Genomic DNA, 23,915 nt, shown 5'->3' on the forward strand with positions numbered 1-23,915 from the left:
TGGACTGTTCCACATATCCTACGAAGAGGCAGGCATAGCTGGGACTCATGCGGGTGCCCATGGCTACTCCTTTGGTTTGGAGGAAGTGGGAGCAATGGAAAGAGAAGTTGTTCAGAGTGAGGACCAGTTCAGTCAGTTGAAGGAGAGTGTCAGTGGAAGGGTACTGGTTGGTTCGGCAGGAAAGGAAGAAGCGGAGGGCTTTGAGGCCTTTGTGATGGGGGATGGAGGTGTATAGGGACTGAATGTCCATGGTGAAGATAAGACGTTGGGGGCCAGGGAAGCGAAAATCATGGAGGAGGTGGAGGGCGTAGGTGGTGTCCCGAATGTAGGTGGGGAGTTCTTGGACTAAGGGGAACAGGACCATGTCGAGGTATGCCGAAATGAGTTCGGTGGGGCAGGAGCAGGCTGAGACAATTGGTCGGCCGGGGAAGTCAGATTTGTGGATTTGGGCAGGAGGTAGAAACGGGCGGTGCGGGGTTGTGTGACTACAAGGTTGGAGGTTACACCAATCCCATTGATGTGCAATTTGTTAATAGCCTACTATGCCCTGGCATTTTAAGTACTCATCCAGATGCTTCTTAAATATTGCAAGAGTATCTGCCTCCATCACCTCTCAGGCAGCATGTTTGATATAGCACCCTCTGGGGAAAAAAATGTTCTCTCAGATCTCCCATGAACCACTTACTCCTCACCTTAAACTTATGCCGTCTGGTCTTAGACATGTCTGCCGTGGGGAAGAGATTCTCACGATCTATTGTGTCTGTGCCTCTCATAATTTTCTATCCCTCAATCAGATCCCCCCTTGGGCTCCTTGCTCCAAGGAAAACAAACCCAGCCTTTTCCAGTCTTTCCTCATAACTAAGACTTTTCATCCCAGGCAACATCTTGGAGAATCTCCTCTGGAGTGCAGTCACATGCTTCCGATAATGTGGTGACCAGAACTGCACACAATATTCCATCTGTGTTCTTACCAATGTTGTATCAAGTTGTAACAAGACGTCCTTGTTCCTATATTCTATGCCCGGCTAATGAAGGCAAGCATTCCCATATGCTGTCTTCACCATCCTGTCTACCTGAGCTGGCATCTTCAAGAATCTATGGACTTGTACACCAAAGTCCCTTTACCCCTCTGTACTCCTAGGAGTCCAACTCCGGATTTAGTGAAGGTTCCACCTGCTCCAGTCCTGCTGCTGTTCTGACTGAGCTCAGTCCGTTCCTCTCCCACTGCTCCTCTGACTGAGCTAGATCTGGGTGCTCAGGTTTTTAACCATAAGCTGCACTGCTGCCATTCATCCCCAGGTTCGCTTCACTCTGCTCCCTCCTCTCCCGCTGCTGCTCCGACTGATAAAAAGAGAAAGGGAAAATGCTGGAGAAATAAAAGGTCTGGCAGCATCTGTGGAGAGAGTTAATATTTCCATTCTGACATGACTTTTTCAGAACATCTCAAACATCTCACAATCTAATAAAACCTTCATCAAATATAATATTATTGACCCGTGTCACTATCATTCAGACTCTGGAACAGTTACTGCAGATTCCAGGGTGGTAAATGTAACCCTACTGTTTTTCAAAAGAAAAGGAAGGAGAGAACATGTGAAAGTACAGACCAGTTAGCCTAACTTCAGTAGTGGGAAAAATGCTGCAGTCTTTTAGAAAAGAGGTGGTAACAGAATACTTAGAAAGCATTAACGAGGTTAGAGAGGGAAATCAAGCTTAACTAATCTTCTAGCATTTTTGGAGGATATAATTAGTAGAGTAGATGAGGGCAAATCAGTGAATGTGGTGTATTTGGATTTTGGTAAGGTTTCACATAAGAGCTAGTGGGCAAAGGTAAAGTAGATGGAATTGGGAGCATGGATTAAGAATTGGTTAACAGACTGGGAATAAATCAGTGTTTTTCCATTGGGCGGACCACAGGTATCAGGGTTTGAGCCCTTGCTTTTCACAATTATACATGAATGGATATGTAATATTTCTGAGGTTGCTGGTCACATAAAACCAAGTGGAATCAGGAGTTGAGGAGGATGCAAGGACGCTTCTAGACAAGACCAATCTAGCAAGTTGAGTGTGAGTAAACACATGGATGATGCAGTGTAATGTGGATAAATGTGAAGTTATATACTTTGGTGTGAAAAACAGAAAGTCAGAGTGTTCTTTAAATGGTGATTATGCTGGTAACTATGGTTATACGAAAGGATCTGATATCCTTGTACACTAGTCAATGAAGGTGGTACAAGCAGTTGAGAAGGCAAATAGTTATATTGGCCTTGTTGCAAGAGAATTTGAGTTCAGTAATAGGGATGTCTTACTGCAGTTATGCATTACCTTGGTGAGACCACACCTGGAATATTGTGTGCAGTTTTCATCCCCCTACCTAATAAAAGAGGATACACTTGCCATAGAGTGAGTGCAGCGAAGTTTCACTTGGCTGATATTGGGGTTGGAAGGACTGTTGTATGTGGAGAGATTAGTTTGATTGGGACTGTAGCCATGAGAATTTAGAAGCACGAAAAGGGTTAAAATTGAATTATAAAATTCTGGGCTAGACAGACTAGATGTGGGGAGGATATTTCCCTTGGTTGAGGAGTTTAGTACCAGAGGTCACATTCTCAGATTCAGAGTAGGTCATTTCGGATGAGGAAACGTTTCTTCAGAGAGTTATACTGCAAGGAAACAGTCCAACCAGTCCTTGCTAAACATAATCCCAAATTAAATTTACTTGCTCCTGGCCCATATTCCTCTAAACCCTTCCTATTCATGTACTTATCCAAATGTCTTTTAAATATTATAAACATTATAATTATACCCACGTCCACCTCTTCCTCAGGAAGTTCATTCAATACATAAACCACCCTCTGTGTAAAACTTTGCCCCTCATGTCTTCTTTAAATCTCTCTCCTCTCACCTTAAAAATGTGTCCCCTCATATTGAAGTCCCCATCTTTCAAGACAACTACTTTTAATTCTATCTATACCCCTCAGAGGGTGGTCACCTTGTGAAATTTGCTATTATAGAAGTCTGTGGAGGCCAAGTCGCTGCTGTGTTTATTCAAGATAGAGATTGTTAATTTTGTAGATATTAAAGGCTGAAGGGGGTATGGAGAAAAAGCAGGACTATTGCATTGAGATTGGGGACAGGCCATGATCAAAATTGAATGGTAAAACAGGATCAGAGGGCTAAATGGCCTACTCCTGCTCTTACTTTCTGTGTTTCTGTGATCCTGATATAAAAAATTGCATTCTGTCATGTGGAAGAAATAGCATATAATCCTTGTCTTCGTAACAGCTTGTGTCAACAAACCAGAACATGCTTCAAAGGCACTTTCTTTTACTATAACTGCTTTAATACTAGCATTCGTTTACAGATGAATGGAATACCTACTGGGCTAAAACCTTTCGCACTTAAAACTCAGCCAGGCATTCATAATAGGCACAGCTATTCAAATAATAGAGAACTCTGAGGCCACAAAAAACAGAACAGAACAAAAAAATCTAACCACTGATCAAAAATCAGTCCTCATTGAGTCCTCAATATAAAATCTGTGCAGCTCAGCAGCCTTCCCAGCAGTTCAGATAACATGGAGTCAACCTTTCTCTCTTTCACAACCTCACTGACTGACTTCTCCACTCACGGGGGAGTCAATGGCCTAGTGGTATTATCGTTAAACTATTAATCCAGAAACCCTATTCCTGTTCTGGAGACCCGAGTTTAATCCCACCATGGCAGGTGGTTAAACTTGAATTCAATAAAAATCTAGGATGAAGAGTCTGATGATGATCTTCAAATCATTGTTGATTGTCAGAAAATCCCATCTAGCAAAGGTAACTGTTGTCCTTAGCTGGTCTGACCTACATGTGACTTTAGACCCACAGCAATTTAGTTGACTTTTAACAGCCCTCAGGGCAATTAGTTGGACAATAAATGCTGGCTCAGCCAGTGACACCTGTAGTCATGACTGAATAAGAAAAAGCTTTGAATCCCTTTTCAGTGATTCGCAAAGTATTCCAAATGACCTGTCGAGGACATTACAACATGTACCTCCCTTGTAACTGTAGAATTTATATGTTGCCATCTAGCAACTCAAGGTAATAGTCATAGAAGTGGATACAAACAGAGATGTCATCACAAATTTCTGTAATGTGGGTCAACATGTCTTAAAGGAAAAAGCCTGATGAATAATTACTTTATAAACACATCTATGTTATAATATAGAGTCATAGAGATGTACAGCGTGGAAACAGACCCTTCGGTCCAAACCGTCCATGCCAACCAGATATCCCAACCCAATCTAGTCCCACCTGCCAGCACCCGGCCCATATCCCTCCAAACCCTTCCTATTCATATACCCATCCAAATGTCTCTTAAATGTTGCAATTGTACCAGCCTCCACCACTTTCTCTGGTAACTCATTCCATACCCATACCACCCTTTTTGTGAAAAGGTTGCCCCTTGCGTCTCTTTTATATCTTTCCCCTCTCACCCTAAACCTATGCCCTCTAGTTCTGGACTCCCAACCCCAGGGAAAAGACTTTGCCTATTTACCCTATCCATGCCACTCATAATTTTGTAAACCTCTATAAGGTTACCCCTCAGCCTCTGATGCTCCAGGGAAAACAGCCCCAGCCTGTTCAGCCTCTCCCTATAGCTCAAATCCTCCAACCCTGGCAACATCCTTGTAAATCTTTTCTGAACCCTTTCAAGCTTCACAATCTTTTCAATAGGAAGGAGACCAGAATTGCACGCAATATTCCAACAGGGGCCTAACCAATGTCCTGTACAGCTGCAATATGATCTCCCAACTCCTGCACTCAATACTCTGACCAATAAAGGAAAGCATACCAAACGCCTTCTTCACTATCCTATCTACCTGCGACTCCACTTTCAAGGAGCTATGAACCTGCACTCCAAGGTCTCTTTGTTCAGCAACACTCCCTAGGACCTTACCATTAAGAACATAAGTCCTGCTAAGATTTGCTTTCCCAAAATGCAGCATATCTAAATGTGACATTTGACAGTTCAAAAACATCCTTTGTTTATCTTTTAAAATGTTCCTAATGCCTTAGAAGGTTTTCATTTTCTTTATGAAATCTGAAGCCCAGCATACTCTCAATACACAAAAAAAATACCAGGCTACGCGGGAATAATCTGGTGTGTGGGGTGAAAATATATTTTTAGCCCCCATTAAAGATGGGGAATCTGACCTCAGTGGGGGCATTGAGATCTTCACATTCCACATAAAAGCCAGGGGAAAATGGCATGAGACCAGGACATATGGAGGAAAATCTGACTTTTTTAATGTCCAGAGTGTGGTTCTTTTTACATCAAAATGCATGTTTTGCATCCAGACAAAAAAATTGCCATTTGTTTTCATCATCAGTGTGAAACTTCATGGCATTTTAAAGAAGTTTTGAATTCTTTCAGATGAATTTAATCAAATTGTTGAGTAATTTATTTGTTTTGTGAACCTGAGAAATGGCATTTATAGTATACCCACATAAATCACTGACTTTGTGGGATTCACAATTTATCACTCACCAGTTTACGTGATGACATTTCTTTCCACTGCATTTTCTTTTTAATTTTCATCCGGCTTCTTGCGCTGAAGTTGAGTTAGACATGAGTCACTTCCTTAGGAGGAGGTAGATCTTTAAAAGCCATTCAGATGTTGGTAATTGTTGACATTAGGTCACCTCATACATAAGTCACTTATTTGTCAGAACCGCTTGTCAAGAAGAAACTTTCCAACAGGGCCTTAGTCCATTTCACAGCCTCACAAATTTAATTGACAGTAGAACGGCATAAGATTAATCCTCATCTGATGAGAATAAGACACTTTACCCACTGTTCACAATTCTGATTTAAAACACAACTCCCACTTTAAGCTAAATGTTTTGCCTCAGGGACCGGAAACTGGAGCCACAATTGATTACTCCTCAGAGAGAAGCCATTGATTTGAAATTTTAACTGAGACAATGTCTTAATTTGCATGGAAAGAGATTCTGTAGAACCATAGAAAAGGTACAGCACAGAATGAGGCCATTCAGCATGTCATGTGTGAGCCAGCTAAATAAACTAGCTGACCATTCTAAACTACTGTGTTTGTGGTACAAACATAGCTCATCAACTGCAAATCAGTTGTGTGTTGAAATCACAACATCCTCACAAACATTTATTTCTCCTCAAAACTCCTAGTTTTCACACCAGCCAACTGAACTAACCTATGAGGAACCACTGCCGTCCCTAGTTTCAAAAATAGAATACAATTAGCAAGCATGATAGAGTCGGGGGACTCCTGCACTATCTGCCTGTGATTTATTTTTGGATTATCTGGCAGTCGTCCATATCCTCTCTGCATTTGTGTTTGTAATCTGTTTTTTCATGAGAAAGATGCCAGTAATCTCCCAGACTTAAAGATCTAATTGGCTAGGAAGAATGAGAAGTTAACAAATTAGAAGCAGTAAGAGATTTATACTGGAGAAATGAATGGGGCTGTAAGGTGTTAGATCTTCAAGACCTGATGATCTACATCAAACAGTGTTGATAGAAGTGGCTATAGAGATAGTCAATGCATTGGTGATTATCTTCCATAGATTGAAATCTGTAGATTCGGGTATACTCCCTGAGGATTGGAAGTTAGCAAATGCCTTAAGAAGGGAGCTATAGGGAAAACAAAGAACTATAGACCTATTAAATCAGTAGTTGGGAAATGCTAAAATCTATTAGAAACAATAAGATAAATGGACATCTGGTCGATAATGATCGGATTGGGTATTATCAGCTCAGATTTGCAAACAGGAAATTATGTTTGATGATCTTGTGGAAGTTGTTTTGGAAATTATACTAATAAAACTGATAAAGGAGACCTATTGACATGCTTTTGATAACGTCCCCCACAGGAGGCTGGTGACAAAATTTGAAGCAGTTGGACTAGGAGATAATGTAATGATATGGAATAATGATTGGCTAGTAAGAGAGAAAACAGAGTAGGAATGTGACTAGAGGGATACCATAAGGAGCAGTACTTGGGTCCCAGCTGTTCACAGTATATCTCAAATATTTGGATGTGACTAAATTTAATATTCCTAAAATTTGCTTTTAAAATCTGAAAAAACTTAGCTCTTTCTTGAACATATTCACTGATTTGGCTTCCACAGCCTTTTGTGGTTGAGAATTCCACAGGCTTGGCACTCTCAGTCCTAAATGGTTTATAATGCATCCTGGGACATGGTTCTAGACTTCCCAACCGGAGAAAATATCCACGTACTCTGCGCAACCCTGTTAGAAATTTATGTGTTTCAATCTGATCCCATCTCATCATTCTAAACTCGAGTGAATACAGGCCCAGGTAAACCATCACCCAGCCATTGCTATCCCCAGGATCAACTGAGTGAACTTCGCTGCACTCCCTCCTCGGCAAGTATGTCCTTTCTTAGATCAGGTCATGTCTACCTCTGTTCTGTCATGGACAGGTTTTGAATAGTCAGGCCTGTGCATTTAGACTTTGAAATTGATGGCCCCTTATGTAAAATTTGCTTAGTCCTTTTGTCAAAAAGAGCAGCTTAACTGTGGTCCTTGAATAGCAAATTTATGAATGGAGACTTGAGAAGGGATAGTGAAATGTATTAACAACTGTTATCAGTCTAGGAGGAAATTGAGTGGTCCCTAAAAAGGAAGTCAAACTACCACTGGTGGAAATTGCATGTTTACAAGATCCAGTTCTTTGGACCTTCTTGACCTCTCCAATACGAGGTTCTCTTCCTACAGACTAATATGTTTGCTTTGAGAGTGGTGTGAAGGTTGCGGAATGTCGGGAAGAAGTAAAATAAAGTAATTTGTACACTCTCACTTCTAAATGAAAAGCACTCTTTACCACTGAGCTCCCACTTTCCAATTCCATTAGCCTTTATGAGCAATCCGTATGCTAACTTACAGTAAGTCTTAATGAATGCATAAGAAGTGGGTCAATACAACGTGAAGAAGCTTGTCATGCAGTTTTTTCAGTACATGATCCATGTTTGGATTAGCTGCGTTGGAAAGTGGAGCATGCATTCTGTCATAGAGTAAGAGAAAACTCTTAAAAAGTAGGTAACTTGCTTTTGTGGTTGAAAAATTTTCAATATTTTCAATTTTTATCATCTTTTTTATTTTTATTATAGAGTTATAGAGATGTACAGCACAGAAATAGACCCTTCTGTCCAACTCGGCCATGCGGACCAGATATCCCAACCCAATCTAGTCCCAACTGCCAGCACCTGGCCCAAATCCCTCCAAACCCTTCCCATTCATATACCCATCCAGATGCCTTTTAAATGTTGCAATCCACCACTTGCTCTGGCAGCCCATTCCACACATGCACCACCCTCTGCGTGAAAAAGTTATCCTTTACGTCTCTTTTATATCCATTCCCTTCTCACCTTAAATCTATGCCCTCTAGTTCTTGACTTCGCCAACCCAGGGAAAAGATCTTGTCTATTTACCCTATCTATACCCCTCGGGATTTTATAAACCTCTATAAGGTCACCCCTCAGCCTCCGACGCTCCAGGGAAAACAGCCCCTGCCTATTCAACATCTCCCTATAGCTTAAATCCTCCAACCCTGGCAACATCCTTGTAAATCTTTTCAAGTTCGACATCTTTCCGAAGGAGACCAGAATTGCATGCAATATTCCAACAGTGGCCTAACCAATGTCCTGTACAGCCGCAACTTGACCTCCCAACTCCTGTACTCAATACTCTGACCAATAAAGGAAAGTATACCAAACGCCTTCTTCATTATCCTATCCACTGCTACTCCACTTTCAAGGAGCTATGAAACTGCTCTCCAAGGTCTCTATGTTCATCAACACTCCCTTGGACTTTACCATTAAGTGTATAAGTCCTACTAATATTTGCTTTCCCAAAATGCAGCACCTCACATTTATCTAAATTAAACTCCATCTGCCACTGCTCAGCCCATTGGCCCATCTGATCAAGCTCCCATTTTAATCTGAGGTAACCTTCTTCGCTGTCGACTACATCTCCCATTTTGATGTCATCAGCAAACTTACTAACTGTACCTCTTATGCTCACATCCAAATCATTTATGTAAATGACAAAAAGTAGAGGATCCAGCACCAACCCTTGTGGCACTCCACTAGTCACAGGCCTCCAGTCTGAAAAACAACCCTCCACCACCACCCTCTGTCTTCTACCTTTGAACCACTTCTGTATCCAAATGGCTGGTTCTCCCTGTATTCCATGAGAGCTAACCTTGCTAACCAATCTCCCATGTGGAATCTTGTCGAAAGCCTTCCTGAAGTGCATATACAGTAGCGCCTCGACATATGAACGACCCCATTCACCAACAAATCGGTTTATAAACAGGATTGTACGTAAAAGTTTGCTTCAATGTACGTACGAAATTCAAGGTACGAAGGAAGGTGAACATTTTAAATGGCAATGTGATGTCCCATTTTTGGAAAATTCTGCAACAAAGAAAAAAACTAGTTTCTCTGGATTGTTTTCTTGTGGCATCACCAATCTCCAAAAAAGAGAAAAGACTCCGGAAATATCCGAACAATGGGAAAATTCGGTTCGCGAACCAGGTACTGGAACGGATTAAGTTCATAAGTCGAGGCCCTACTGTATTATATTTATATTGAACATTAAAACTTAACTTTGAAAAGGATATGAAAAACCAATCATCACTCTTTTTTACAATTCTGATTTACGTGTGAGAGGAACTCTATGAAAGGTAGGAGGGGTTGGCAGGTCATGCAAGGGTCTTCTGTGGCTATCCCCATTTCAAGCAAGTATGCTGTTTTGGAAAATGTACAGTGTGATGTACTCTCAGGGTAATGCAGCATGAACAGCCAAATTTCAGGTATTGAGACAGGCTCTAATGTAGTGAGGGCTACATTGGGTTCCAAGCGATCGATTGTGATGGGGACTCTCTTGTCAAAGGCACAGACAGGCATTTCTGCAGCCCGCAGTGAAAAATCATAATGGTGTGTTGCCTCCCTGGTGCCAGGATCAAGGATGTCTCAGAGAGTGTGCAGAATGTTCTCAAAGGGGGAGAGGGACCAGCAGGAGCTCATTGTTCACATTGGGACCAATGACATAAGAAGGGAAAAGGATGAGATTCTGAAGGAAGAATATAGAAAGTTAGGCAGGAATTTGCAAAGGCGGTCCTCAAGAGTAGTAATACCTAGATTACTCCCAGTGCTACGAGCTAGTGAGGGTAGGAAGAGGAAGATAGAGCAGATGGATGCATGGCTGAGGAGCTGGTGTATGGGAGAAGGATTCACATGTTTGGATCACTGGAATCTCTTCTGGGGTAGAAGTGACCTGGACCAGAAGGATGGATTGCACCTGAATTGGAAGGAGACAAATATACTGACAGGGAGATTTGCTAGAGCTGCTCAGGAGGATTTAAACTAGTAAGGTGGAGGGGGGGGGGAACCCAGGAAAATAGTGAGGTAAGAGATCAATCTGAGACTGGTACCATTGGGAAAAGGAGCGAGTCAAACAGGGCAGGCAAGGACAGAGAACAAGGTTGGACTGATAAATTAAACTGCCTTTACTTCAATGCAAGAGGCTTAACAGGGAAGGCAGATGAACTCAGGGAATGGTTAGGAACATGGGACTGGGATATCATAGCAATTACAGAAACATGGCTCAGGGGTGGACAAGACTGGCAGCTTAATGTTCCAGGATGCAAATGCTATAGGAATGATAGAAAGGGGGGCAAGAGAGGAGGGGGAGTGGCGTTTTTGATAAGGGATAGCATTACAGCTGTGCTGAGGGAGGATATTCCTGGAAATACATCCACGGAAGTTATTTGGGTGGAACTGAGAATTAAGAAAGGGATGATCGTCTTATTGGGATTGTATTATAGACTCCCTAATAGTCAGAGGGAAATTGAGAAACAAATTTGTAACAGATTTCAGTTATCTGTAAGAATAATAGGGTGGCTATGGTAGGGCATTTTAACTTCCTAACATCGACTGGGACTGCCATAGTGTTAAGGGTTGAGATGGAGAGGAATTTGTTAAGTGTGTACAAGAACATTTTCTGATTCAGCATGTGGATGTAACAACTAGAGAAGGTGCAAAACTTGACCTACTCTTGGGAACTAAGGCAGGGCAGGTGACTGAGGTGTCAGTGGGGGAGCATTTTGGGGCCAGCGACCATAATTCTATTAGATTTAAAATAGTGATGGAAAAGGACAAACCAGATCTAAAAGTTAAAGTTCTAAATTAGAAGAAGGCTAATTTTGATGATATTTGGCAAAACTTTCAAAAGCTGATTGGGAGCAGATATTCGCAGGTAAAAGGAGGGCTCAAAAATGGGAAGCCTTCAAAACTGAGATAACAAGAGTCCAGAGGCAATATGTTCCTGTTAGGATGAAAGGAAAAACTGATAGGTGTAGGGAAAACTGGATGACTAGTGAAATTGAGATTAAGGAAAAAAAAGGAAGCATATGTCAGGTACAGACAGGAGATTCGAATGAATCCTTAGAAGAGTATAAAGGCAGTAGGAGTATACTTGAGTGAAATCAGGAGGGCAAAAAAGGGGCATGAGATGGCTTTGGCAAATTGGGTTAAAGAGAATCCAAAGGATTTTATACTACATTAAGGACAAAAGGGTAACTAGGGAGAGAATAGGGCCCCTCAAAGATCTGCAAGGCAACCTGGAGCTGCAGGAGATGGGGGAGATACTAAACCGGTATTCTCATCAGTGTTTACTGTGGAGAAGGACATAGAAAATACAGAATGTGGAGAAATAGATGGTGACATCTTGAAAAATGTCCATATTACAGAGGAAGAGGTGCAGAATGTCTTGAAATGTATAAAAGTGGATAAATCCCCGGGTCCTGATCAGGTGTATCCGAGAACTCTGTGGGAATCTAGGGAGGTGTTTGTTGGGCCCCTTGATGAGATATTTGTATCATCAAACGTCACAGGTGAGGTGCAGGTTGACTAATGTGGTGCCACTGTTTAAGAAAGGTGGTAAAGAAAAGCTAGGGAACTATAGACCAGTAAGCCTGACATTGGTGGTGGGCAAGTTGTTGGAGGGAATCCTGAGGGACAGGATTTACATGTATTTGGAAAGGCCAGGAATGATTAGGGATAGTCAGTTTGGCTTTGTGTGTGGGAAATCATGTCTCACAAACTTGATTGAGTTTTTTTGAAGAAGTGACAAAGAGGATTGATGAGGGCAGAGTGGTAGACATAATCTATATGGACTTCAGTAAGGCATTCAACAAGGTTATTCATGGGAGACTGGTTAGCAAGGTTATCAAGATCTCATGGAATACAAGAACTAGCCAGTTGGATATGGAACTGGCTCAAAGGTAGAAGTCAAAGGGTGGTGCCGGAGGCCTGTGACCAATGGAGTGCCACAAGGATCGGTGCTGGGTCTGCTGTTTTTTGTCATTTATATAAATGACTTGGATGTGAACATAAGAGGTATAGTTAGTAAGTTTGCAGGTGACACCAAAGTTGGAGATGTAGTGGACAGCAAAGAAAGATATCTGAGTGCAATGGTATCTTGATCAGATGGAGCAATTGGCTGAGGAGTGGCAGATGGAGTTTAATTTAGGTAAATATGACGTGCTGCATTTTGGAAAACCAAATCAGAGCTGGACTTGTACACTTCATGGTAAGGTCCTGGGTAGTGTTGCTGAACAAAGAGATCTTGGAGTGCAGGTTCATAGTTCTTTGAAGATAGAGTCACAAGTAGATAGGATAGTGCAGAAGGCTTTTGGTATGCTTTCCTTTATTGTTCAGAGCATTCAGTACAGGAGTTGGGAGGTCATGTTGCAGCTGTACAGTACATTGGTTTGACCACTTTCGGAATATTTTGTGCAATTCTAGTCTCCTTCCTATCAGAAGGATGTTGTGAAACTTGAAAGGGTTCAGAAGAGATTTACAAGGATGTTGCCAGGGTTGGAGGATTTGAGTTATAGGGAGAGGCTGAACAGGCTGGGGCTGTTTTCCCTGGAGCGTCGGAGGCTGAGGGGTGACCTTATACAGGTTTATAAAATCATGAAGGACATGGATAGGGTAAATAGAAAAGATCTTTTCCCTGGGTTGGGGAGTGCAGAACCAGAGAGCATAGGTTTAGGGTGAAAGGGACCTAAGAGGCAACTTTTTCACACAGAGGGTGGTGCGTGTATGGAATGAGCTGCTAGAGGCAGTGGTGGAGGCTGGTACAATTACAGCATTCAAAAGACATCTGGATGGGTATATGAATAGGAAGGGTTTAAGAGGGATATGGACCAAGTGCTGGTAAATGGGACTAGATTATCTGGTCAGCATGGACAGGGTGGACCCAAGGGTCTGTTTCTGTGTTATAAATCTCTATGACTCTTTGAGTCAGTGGAATCTTTGAAAACCTCTCAATGTATGCATTTATTTTACTTCGACTTCTGCTTCTGAATATTTAGAAGTTTTTCCTTCATGACATTGTTGTTTCTTCAATTGTAGTAAGCTTGTTACATAAACAGAACTATGAGTGCTTACAACATATTTTATCATTAACTGGAATGTCTTAATTTTTGCTGATCATGATTTTTAACATTTCTTAATTCCATGTCAACAAAGTACTTTTACGTTTTATGTGATTTTCCTTAAATTCATTTGTATTATTTCCCCTTGAAATATGTTACAAAGAAGAAAATACGACCCACTTTAGAAGAATGTTTTCCACAATTGACTTTAATTTCGATATTACAATGTTACACACCAATCAGTAATAAATTCACCAAAGGAACAGGAGAGAAAACAGATCTCCCATTGTAACAGATGTACTTGACCAATAGGAAATGAAATAAGAGGTGAATGAGGGAGAAAAGTTATCTGAGAGCATTTTGTCTTTGATCTATAATTAAAGCTTTTAAATGTTATTTTAGTTTAACACTTCAATTGAATTCGCACATTCTAATTTACACATTTACCATCAGTTCACATTGCTTCCAAGAGCATGTTTTATGTTCCTGTGCATGAGAATGACTGACTATAGTGCCAGAAGAAAAAGTTAGTGTTTTTGTTCTATGTAAAGATATGTTGGCCCAGAGATTGTGGGGATGGAAAATCTCGAATTGAAATGGATTTTTCACCTTAGCTTTAAGATTATCTTTGCATACTTTCCAGAATTGAAAATTGATGGTAGGGTAACAGATGGAGTAATATTTGACAGTTCCATTGTTCCTTTTCTCAGTCTGAAAATGTGTTGCTGGAAAAGCACAATAGGTCAGGCAGCATCCAAGGAGCAGGAGAATCGACGTTTCAGGCAAAAGCCCTTCTTCAGGGCTCATGCCCGAAACGTCGATTCTCCTGCTCCTTGGATGCTGCCTGACCTGCTGTGCTTTTCCAGCAACACATTTTCAGTTCTGATCTCCAGCATCTGCAGTCCTCACTTTCACCTCTTCTCAGTCTCCAAGGTTGAGTGGCTTGTCATGACCATAAATCATGTCATTAACTGGGTCTTTCCAAAGTGAATCAACAGCCTTAAGTGGTTTCAGCAAGTTTAATTTGTGTTAATGGTACTAATACAGTGATTTTAATACTCACAATACGGAGATTCATAGGAAGATCAGTTTTCCTTCGGTTCTGGAAGGGCTGATTCTGGAATGGCGGTAAAACATTAAGCAATTTGCTTGGGGCGGCATGGTGGCTCAGTGGTTAGCACTGTTGCCTTACAATTCTAGGGACCCAGGGCAACTGTCTGTGTGGAGTTTGCACATTCTCCCCATGTCTGTCTCGGTTTCCTCCAGATGCTCTGGTTTCCTCTCACAGTCCAAAGATGTGCAGATTAGGTGAATTGGCCATGCTGTTACCCCACAGTATTCCCAGATGTATGGGCTAGGTGTGTTAGTTATGGTTTTAGAGATAGAGGGAGGGTCTAGGTGGGATGCTCTTCAGAGGGTTGGTGCAGACTTGATGGGCTGAATTGCTTCTTTCTGCACTGTCGGAATTCTATGATTCTATGAGGCGAATCAGAACTTACAGCCTATTTCTCTTTTCTCACTACAAATTCTAAAAGTAATTTCTTTAAAGTAATGTTATTTTTTTCAGCAATTTCTAAGACATTATTATCCTGTAATCAATTCTTTTGCAGGGCACACAATGACTTTCACTCTTTGTTTTGGTGCAGATTACCTCAATGTACAAAATGTAAACGCTAAGCATCAAATCAACCTTTCACTTCATGTTTGTTTTTGATAGAATCCTTCTTCATATGTTCCTCTTTTTATTTTGAGCAGTATGAAAGACAGATGTTGGAAAATCAGGAAAAAACGAATAGACTTCAAAGGCGTCTGACTCATTCAGAACACAGGGCAGCTACAGCCTCTGAAAAGGTATTAAGCATAATTAATAAGCATAGAGTTCTAACAGCATGGGAAAAGGCCCTTCAGCTAATCATGCCCACACCAATGATCTAACATCTACCTGTTTGAATCTAATTGTCCAGTCCTTGGCCCTTAGACTTGCATGGCTATGTCATTTCAAGTGTTCATCTAAATATGACTTAAATGACAGAAAATAACTGATCTGCACTTAACTCCATACACCCTTTTCCACAAATTCCTTAATACTTTTGGCTAACAAAAATGTTAATCTTAGATCCATGATATCAACTTGAGTGATGATAAAGAAACAGTGGTTCAGACTGCTTTATTATCTGAAGAGGTGCTACAGGAGCAAATATTTTGCAATCATCAGCAAAGAGCCCCACTTTTCAACTTCTGATGGGTGGAAGATCATCGAATAAACAGTTGAAGATAGTTTAGCCAATGACACTGCCCTCAGTAACTCCTGCTGCACTGTGTAATGGTTAAAGTAAAAGATCTCCACTAGCAAAAAACCAGTGGAGACCATACGGTGAACTAGAGACCAGGTTAATCTTCTGGGGCATGGGTTAAAATCCCACCTGGACCTCTGATTAAATTGAAATTTAGTTAATTAAATCAGGGTTATAGATCTAGACCTAGTTGCAGAGTCTGCTGGATAAACTCAACAGGTCCGGCAACATCTATGAAGAAAAATAAAGTTAACGTTCCAGTCTGGTGTAACTTCTTCAGAACTCAGTTATAGCGTCATGGAGTTATACAGATTGGAAACAGGCCTTTCGGTTTAACTCTTTCCCACTGAGCAGATACCCTAAACTGATCTAGTCCTTTTTGCCAGCATTTGGCCCATTTCTCACTAAACCCTTGCTATTCATATATCCATACGATTTCCTCTGGCAAATCATTCCATTCATTCCATACATTCCATTCCACCCTCTGTGTGAAAAAGCTGCCCTTCAAGCCCTTTTTTATATCTTTTCCCTCTCCCCTTAAACCTATGCCCTCTAGTTTTGAACTCCCCCATCCTGGGAAAAAGACCTTGTCTATTTATCCAATCCATGCCCCTCATGATTTATTAAATCTCTACAAGGTCACCCCTCAGCCTCCAACATTCCAGGGAAAAACAGCCCCAGCCTATTCAGCATTTTCCTGGAGCTCAAACCCTCCAACCCTGGCAACATCCTTGTAAATCTTTTCTGAAGATGTCACACCAGACTGGGAAACATTAACTCTGTTTCTCTCCACAGATGCTACTGAACCTGCTGAGTTTCTCCAACATTCTCTGTATTTGTATCAGATTCCCAGCATCTGCAGTATTTTGCTTTTATTGTAGAATCAGATGTCTCCCTTTTGATCAATTGTTGTAAAAAATCTATCTGATTCACCAATGTCCTTTAGGGAAGGGAAGCTTTTGTTCTCATTAGTTTGGCCTATGTATGATCAAGAGTCTGAACTGCTCTGAGATGGACTTCACTTCAATGGCAATTAGGGATCAGCAACAAATGTCTTTGTCAATAACACCAACGATTTTTAAATGATCTTTTGAGCTAGGTATGAGTGGCCAGTTTTTCCCAATTTCCATTAATTTCACTTTTAATGGAGTTCCTTGATGTTGCAGTCAGGTGAATGAATTTCGAAGTCAAGTCTCCTCTCACATTCAGAATGCAGCTCCTTTAACCATATTTGAACCAAGGTTGTAATGAAGTCTGGTATATTGTAATCCTGATGAAACCCAAACTGATCACCAGTAAGCAGGTCAAGTGCGGCTCAGTGGTAGTTTTGGTCGAGTGAGCAGAATGGATTATGATTTCCAATTTTATTTTACCACAGCTCAGTAGAGTGACAACAGAAAGAAGAAAAGCTGATACATTGTTGGATTTGGAATGCATTTTAAACCCTTGAGTGCATGAAAATATTCATCTATCCATCTCTCAGCCTCCCATCACAACTGGACATCCAGTTCTTGAAATGTACAAATAAAGTCATGGTTGCATTTCAAAATGATGTTTACTTATGAGAGACACTTCTTGAACAATATTCTTAACAACTGATGACTGATTTTTACAAGATTGGTGTCCTTTGCTTTAATCTACAGTGGATTTTTTCTGAAACTGTAAATAAGAATTTTTACCATGAAATGTTATAATCTGATGAATTTTTGCTAGTCTTTGGGATCAGTTGTCTTGGTACATCTACACTCAGATCTTTGCTCAAACATTAAACTACCGTGCCTTGAAAAAATTTTCAAACATTCACCAAATTAAAGTTGTGCTGTTTAACCTGCAAAAGAAATAAGCACTAGTCTCGATTTGAAAAATCATGCAAGTTTTAGAATCTTAAAAGTTCCCTCTGGAATTTTGCTTCTTGCTGTCATAAGTCTCCGCTACAAATTTTGACATCACCTTGATTTGCAGATGTGTAACTTTTGGAGGATAAATTTGTAAATTTAAGTTTTACAGTGTGTTTTTCTTTTCAGAATCGGTCAGCCAATGTTCCTCATGCTCCTATGTAAAAAAATTAATGTACAAAATAAATGTTATTTACTACTTTTTTAAAATTTAACAAATGTATCTTGTATTATACTTTCATTGCAGTTTGATCATTATTGGCAATAGGTCCACACATTAAAATTTTATATTGCAACTCTCCATCAAACATGATTTTGGACTACCTTTATAAATACTCAAAACTTTTTTAGTTTGCTAATGGTCTAAGATTTCTCAACAGGTTTTATCATGACAAATATCACAACTATTCCCAAATATGCATTGACTGATAGACACATTCCCAGTTTCTACACCCTAGCTGAAAAAAAATTTGGCTGGATTGAAAAATCTCAGATATTCTTACCATTTCCTGGATCAGTCGAGTTGAAAAAGGTACTCAGTCTTGATTTGCTCCTCTCCACAACTTACTGCTTCTTTATCCGCAATGATCAAGTCAGGAACATGATAGATGACCCTGTGTTCACCTGAATGAATAAGACCCATGATAACACTCAGAAGCTTGACATCAGCCAAGCCTCAATATCCACCTCCTCCAACAATGTCTGCAGTACATTCAATCTAAGGCTGCATTGCAGAATGTCACCACAAAGCTTATTTTGACCAGGCTTTCTATCCAAAAAAAAGACATGAACAACAATGTTATGGAAAGACCATCATTATATTCTGTAAAAGCACTACCGTTACCCCTCCAAGCCACACACCATCCTGACTTGGAAATATATTACTGTTCCTCCACTATCACTAGGTCAACATCCCGGCATTCCCTTCCTAATGGCATTGTGGGTCAACCCAAAGCATATTGACTGTAGTAGTTCAAGAAGGCAGCTCACTACCATCTTCTCGAGGGCAACTAGGAACGGGCAATAAATGCTGACCACCCCGCAACACCCACATCCCACGAGTGAGTAAAGAATTTACATCTTATGATCTCGATGACTCTTCAGTTCTTTCTACACAGCTCCTGCACAACATGCCTCCTTTCTCCAGAATTCTCTCTTTAGATCATTAAACTGGCTATCGCCCTAAATAGAACAACATTCCACTTACTTTATTGTCCCTAGGTCAACTTTCCTGCCTCACACCAGTGTGAAAGCACCGTCATCACAAGAGCTGAACTGTTCTGGGCAACTTCCCACCTCCCTCAGGTTGATGAGAATTGCACCCAAATGTGAACAAACAATTTTAAAAATTAGCTGTGCTATCATAACCAGATTATTTTATTGCCTACAAGGAGCTTATCTTAATTTATCATTTAATACTAACCTTAAGAAAATATAATTAGAGTGGCAGTGAATAACAGTCAGAGAAAGGGAAGGAATTGTAAACAAATGGTCACAGTTTAATCAGCTGTTCTGATAGCCATGTACTTTTATTTCTTTGACCATGGGAGGAGAAAGAGCTCTCAGGGAATATGCTGAGTACGTTCCTGAGCGCTGTCAAGTAATTCCTGGTTGAAATGCAAATGTTTAGATGCTGAGAGAAAACAGATTTGAGCTCAGCTGTGATGCCCCAGTCAACCAACCACTGGCCCTTGCTTTCCAAGCACTCACATGAGGCATAGTCCTGTGTGACAAGATGCAGAACCTTGTGTCCTTGGAAACGGTCCCGATACCTGGAACAAGTCCCAACCCTGTCAGTGGCTTATTGACAAGTGGCAACTTCTGGGAGACTGCCGATGCACAGGCCCAACCACAGAGCCAACTACGCTAAAGGTACGTCTACCAACCCCTCCACTCCACTGGGAGAGCTAGGCAATGCTGAGGCAGGTTGCAAACAATGAGAGCACCCTTAAATGACAACACCCTTGGAAACCTGCTGAAGAATAAATCAAAAGGCCCCAAGCTCTTTGCACTTGTCCATACAGAGGGAGACCTCTCTGCAGAAAAAGTCATGGCTCAAGTTGTGGCCTTTGCATTGAAGAAGTTCAGTAAACAGTCAGTGAGATTGGGGGAGGAGGGCAAGTGGCAGAACTGTTCATTTGTTAGTCTGCAAATTGGGTTGAAGAGGGCTGTTGGATGTCAGAGATTTCATAATATGTCTGCACATTAGACCTAAGTGGCTCCTCCATTAACAGTACCTGGTTGTCAGTCATTCAACTTTCAAACTGTGTTCCTGCAGGGCCTGGGAAGGTTCTTCACTGTCCAAGGTGCTGGTGGGTAATATTGTTGATAATTTTTATTTGAGTAGCTAACATCTGTAGCAAATGTTGTTGCGAGTTGATGAGCTGCAAACAACTGAGACACATCAGGGAAGAGCACGAGTTAGCAGTGTTTCAGTCACACTCCAGAGATTAACTACCTCAAATTTGGTCAGGGATGGGATGGTGTGATTGAGCTTGGCAGGTAGAGGAATCCAGGAGGTAGTGCTGAAGGAACCTCTGCCCTTGTCTAACAAAGGTTTGAGATTCTTGCTGTGTGTGTGGACGAGAATGGGACTTGTAGGGAGGATGAGCAAACTGATCATAGCATTGCAGCAAGGAGAACCATTCAGGAGAGGGGAGAGAATTGTAGTTGCAATCAGGGATAGTATAAACAGGGATAGTATAAACACTGCTCTCTCTGGCCAGGATCGAGACTCTCAAAGACTGTGTATTGCCTGCTGGACATTGGCACCAAGACTGAGAGAGCAGGGAGCTGTTCCACCTGAATCATGCTGGGACTGGAATCCTAGCAAATCACATAACTAGGACTGTGGATAAGGCTTTAAACTAAATAGTAAGGGGTGTAAATTATGGGAAAAGTCAATGTGGGGGTAGCTCTCAGCAGAGGATATTATTGAGGATAAAATTGCAGAGAACTTGGAAGTGCATAACATAAGGGTGAGTCAGCATGGCTTCATAAAAAAAATGCCTGACAAATTGAGGGAATTCTTTGAGGAGGTAATGAGCAGGTTAGAGAAAGGAGAGCCAGTGGACGTGATCAATTTGGATTTCCTGAAGCCTTACGGGAGGCCGCAAAACAAGAACAAGATGTTAGGGGCGAGGTACCGATATGGGCAAAGGACTGGCTGACTGGGAGGAGGGAGAGATTGGGGATAAAGAGGTCTTTTTCAGCATGGCAGCTGGTGACTAATGGAATTCCACAGGGGGGTCAGTGTAGGGGGTACAACTACTCTATGTTATACATTAGTGATCTGGACGAAGGAACTGAGGACTTTGTTGCTAAGTTGGCAGATGACACAAAGGTAGGTGGTGCCGAGGAAGCAGGGAGACTGCAGAAGGATGCAGACAGGAGAGTGGGTATAGAAGTGACAGATAGAATACAGTAAATGAAAGTGAGAGTTCATGCACTTTAATAGGTTGAATAGAAGTGCAGATTGTTTTTGAAGTGGGAAAAGGCTTTGGAAATCTGAATCACAAAGGGACATGAATACTAGTTTATGATTCTCTTAAGACTGCATTTGGAATACTGTGAACAGTTTTGGGCCCCGTATCTAAGGGAAGATATGCTGGCATTGGAGGGGTTCTACAGGAGGTTTACAAAAACGATCCCAGGAAGGAAAAGCTTGTCATATGAAGAACGGCTGAGAATCTGGGTCTGTACTCAATGGAGTTTAGAAGATGAGAAGGATTTAACTGAAACTTACAGAATACGGAGACCTGCATAGAGTGGACTTGGAGATATTTCCACTTCTAAGACAAACTAGGACCTGAGGACACAGCCTCAGAATAAAGGGACAACCTTTAAGAGCATAGGAGGAATTTCTTCAGCCAGAGGGTGGTGACTTTGTGGAACTCGTTACCACAGAAGGCTATGGCGGCTAATTCATTGATCATTTTTAAGATAGAGATAGATGGGTTCTTGTTTAGTAAGGGGATCAAAGGTTATGGGGAGAAAGCAAGAGAGTGGGAGTGAGAAACATATCAGCCGCGATTGAGTGGCAAAATAGACTCAATAAGCCAATTCTGCTCCAATATCCTACAGTTTTCTGACTATCTCCCAAACTCACCAAAATATCAAAGTCCCAGAGCTTTTACCATCATTTTCCCTGAGTTCTGAAGTAGTTACAATAGATCAGGAGAATCTCTGTGAGAAAGTATCCTTAAAACAGAACACAAGTTATTTTAATGTACTTCATAAATACAAAACAGGAATGGATTGGTAATAATGCAAAGCTAACAACTATGTCAAGGTTGATCTTGACCTTCACAATTAATGCCATTGCAAGAGAACAATGAAAAGTACATACCGTAGAAAAACACACACACTACTGCACTCACCGACAAGACTAAAATTTCTACTTCAAGCATATAGGTTTACCAATAGATGGATACCATGTAATTACTGTTAATTGTCATTAAAATCCATCAGGTTCACTAATCTCCTTTGGGGAGGGAAATCTACCAGGACTAATGCTGATATGGTATACACTTGATATTTTCTTTTTGGGGGAGTGTGGGGTGGGGAGAAGAGAGTGGTTGTAGCTTGTAGTCATTAACACAAATATAACTGTCCATCCAGTTTATTTTTCAGATTTTCAGCATCTGCTGTATCTTGATTTTGTGTAAGATTTTTTTGAAACTGCTTTTGGGTTTTGAGAATTAGGTTCAAACAATGATTGTCTCAATTATAGATATACCAATAAATTACTGTGGATGCTAGAAATCTGACTAGATTACAGGGAGTGTGTTTGCAATCAGCCACAATCACAGTGAACGGCAGATCAGGCTTGAGGCGCCAAATGGCTTACACCTATTGCTTATCACCTTTAAACACGATAATTTACATAATTTCTTGTACGAATTAATGGTCGTTTCAATTCTACAATAAATTTGCTGACCAAATATCAGGCCAGAATTTGTCATCACCACCTTGTTAGTTACTACTGAAGTTTTTTCTGCTCTATTATGAGCTTTTTGGAAACATCATCTTGATGCTGCTTCACTCTTGATAGGCATTAAATGTCCTGAAGGTTCTAAACTTGCACAGCAGGGACATGTGCTTAAAATGTTGCCACGAAAACTATAAGGACACTCAAAGTGACAAATGCTAACCACTGTCAAACAACTGAAATCACAAATTCACTATTACAAATGTGAGGTCTCACTTGATCAGGCATCAGTTGCTGTTGGAGATTTCTGTCATATTTAAAATCCTTTTTGAAACCTGTTGCTTCCTGCTCTCAATGCAAATTTCTTCCCTTTCTTTCTTTCTGTAACATATTTGTCACTGAATTCAAAATTTTCTTTTCATTTCTGTCTGAATTATTCAATCTTACTACTTAAGGAGCTACACAGTTACATGTCCTGGTCTCTTAGGTTCCTGTTTCACTCGCTGCACTACTAATCAGCTCACACATTCAGCAATTTGCAGTGCAAACACTTTTAAAATCTGATACACATGAAAAGTCCAGGATATCATAACTAAGCAGCGAAGGAAAAGTAAGATTTCAATGGACCTGTTGACAGTCTATTGCAGCAACAATGGACTTTCAAACATTGATTCAGTTTTAAATTAATTTCCCCATTGCTTGATCTGCATTCTCTAGACTCTTTCAATGCTTAGCCTCTTTCAAACAAGTCAAAGTATTTCCTAATTGAACATTCATGTTTGTTTTTTCACCATCATTCTATGTATACCACTCTTGATCTCAACCCAAAAGAATCACATGAAAACCACAAGACCCATCTTCTGACCAATTGAGAAAAAGATAAAGATAACTTACTGGAGACTAAAGCAAATCTTCATATTACTGGCAGATCAATAACTGAAAGCCTAAAGTGTACCAGGTCATTAAGGGGAAAATAGGACTTAGGGATGGGGCAGCCCTCTCAGCATTTGGTCCTGTTCCAGTATTCACTGAGATCATTGTGAAGCAACCATAAGTACCTACCCCTGCCTCATGCCCAGTAATCTTTTTAAAAATCCTATCCGTCACAGACTTCAAATTAACCGATCCAGCATCATTGCATCAGCCAAAACATTCCTGAAAATCTGGCTCCATTTAGACAATGACCTTCGATTTCCTTAGCAGTGGAAATAGTTCCTCTAGGTCCTCCTATCTGTTCCCCTTTATACTGTGAAAATTTCCATTTTACCACTACTTAACTATATAAATTCCAGGGATTCCACCTT

The 23,915-nt window shown here is 40.9% G+C and overlaps 1 protein-coding gene across 1 annotated transcript in view; it reads left to right on the forward strand.

The window, feature by feature from the left end:
- The window catches only part of sclt1 (sodium channel and clathrin linker 1), a 112,792-nt gene extending 94,794 nt beyond the window's left edge, over positions 1–17,998 (forward strand). Inside the window, exons 21-22 of the mRNA XM_043674192.1 lie at positions 15,248–15,343; positions 17,165–17,998. Coding sequence (XP_043530127.1) covers positions 15,248–15,343; positions 17,165–17,236 — 168 coding nt within the window. The 3' untranslated portion in view covers positions 17,237–17,998. The remainder of the gene's footprint in view (positions 1–15,247; positions 15,344–17,164) is intronic.
- The last annotated feature ends 5,917 nt before the right edge of the window (positions 17,999–23,915 follow it).

This window comes from Chiloscyllium plagiosum, chromosome 32 (genome assembly GCF_004010195.1).
Source record: "Chiloscyllium plagiosum isolate BGI_BamShark_2017 chromosome 32, ASM401019v2, whole genome shotgun sequence".
NCBI classification, from domain to species: domain Eukaryota; kingdom Metazoa; phylum Chordata; class Chondrichthyes; order Orectolobiformes; family Hemiscylliidae; genus Chiloscyllium; species Chiloscyllium plagiosum.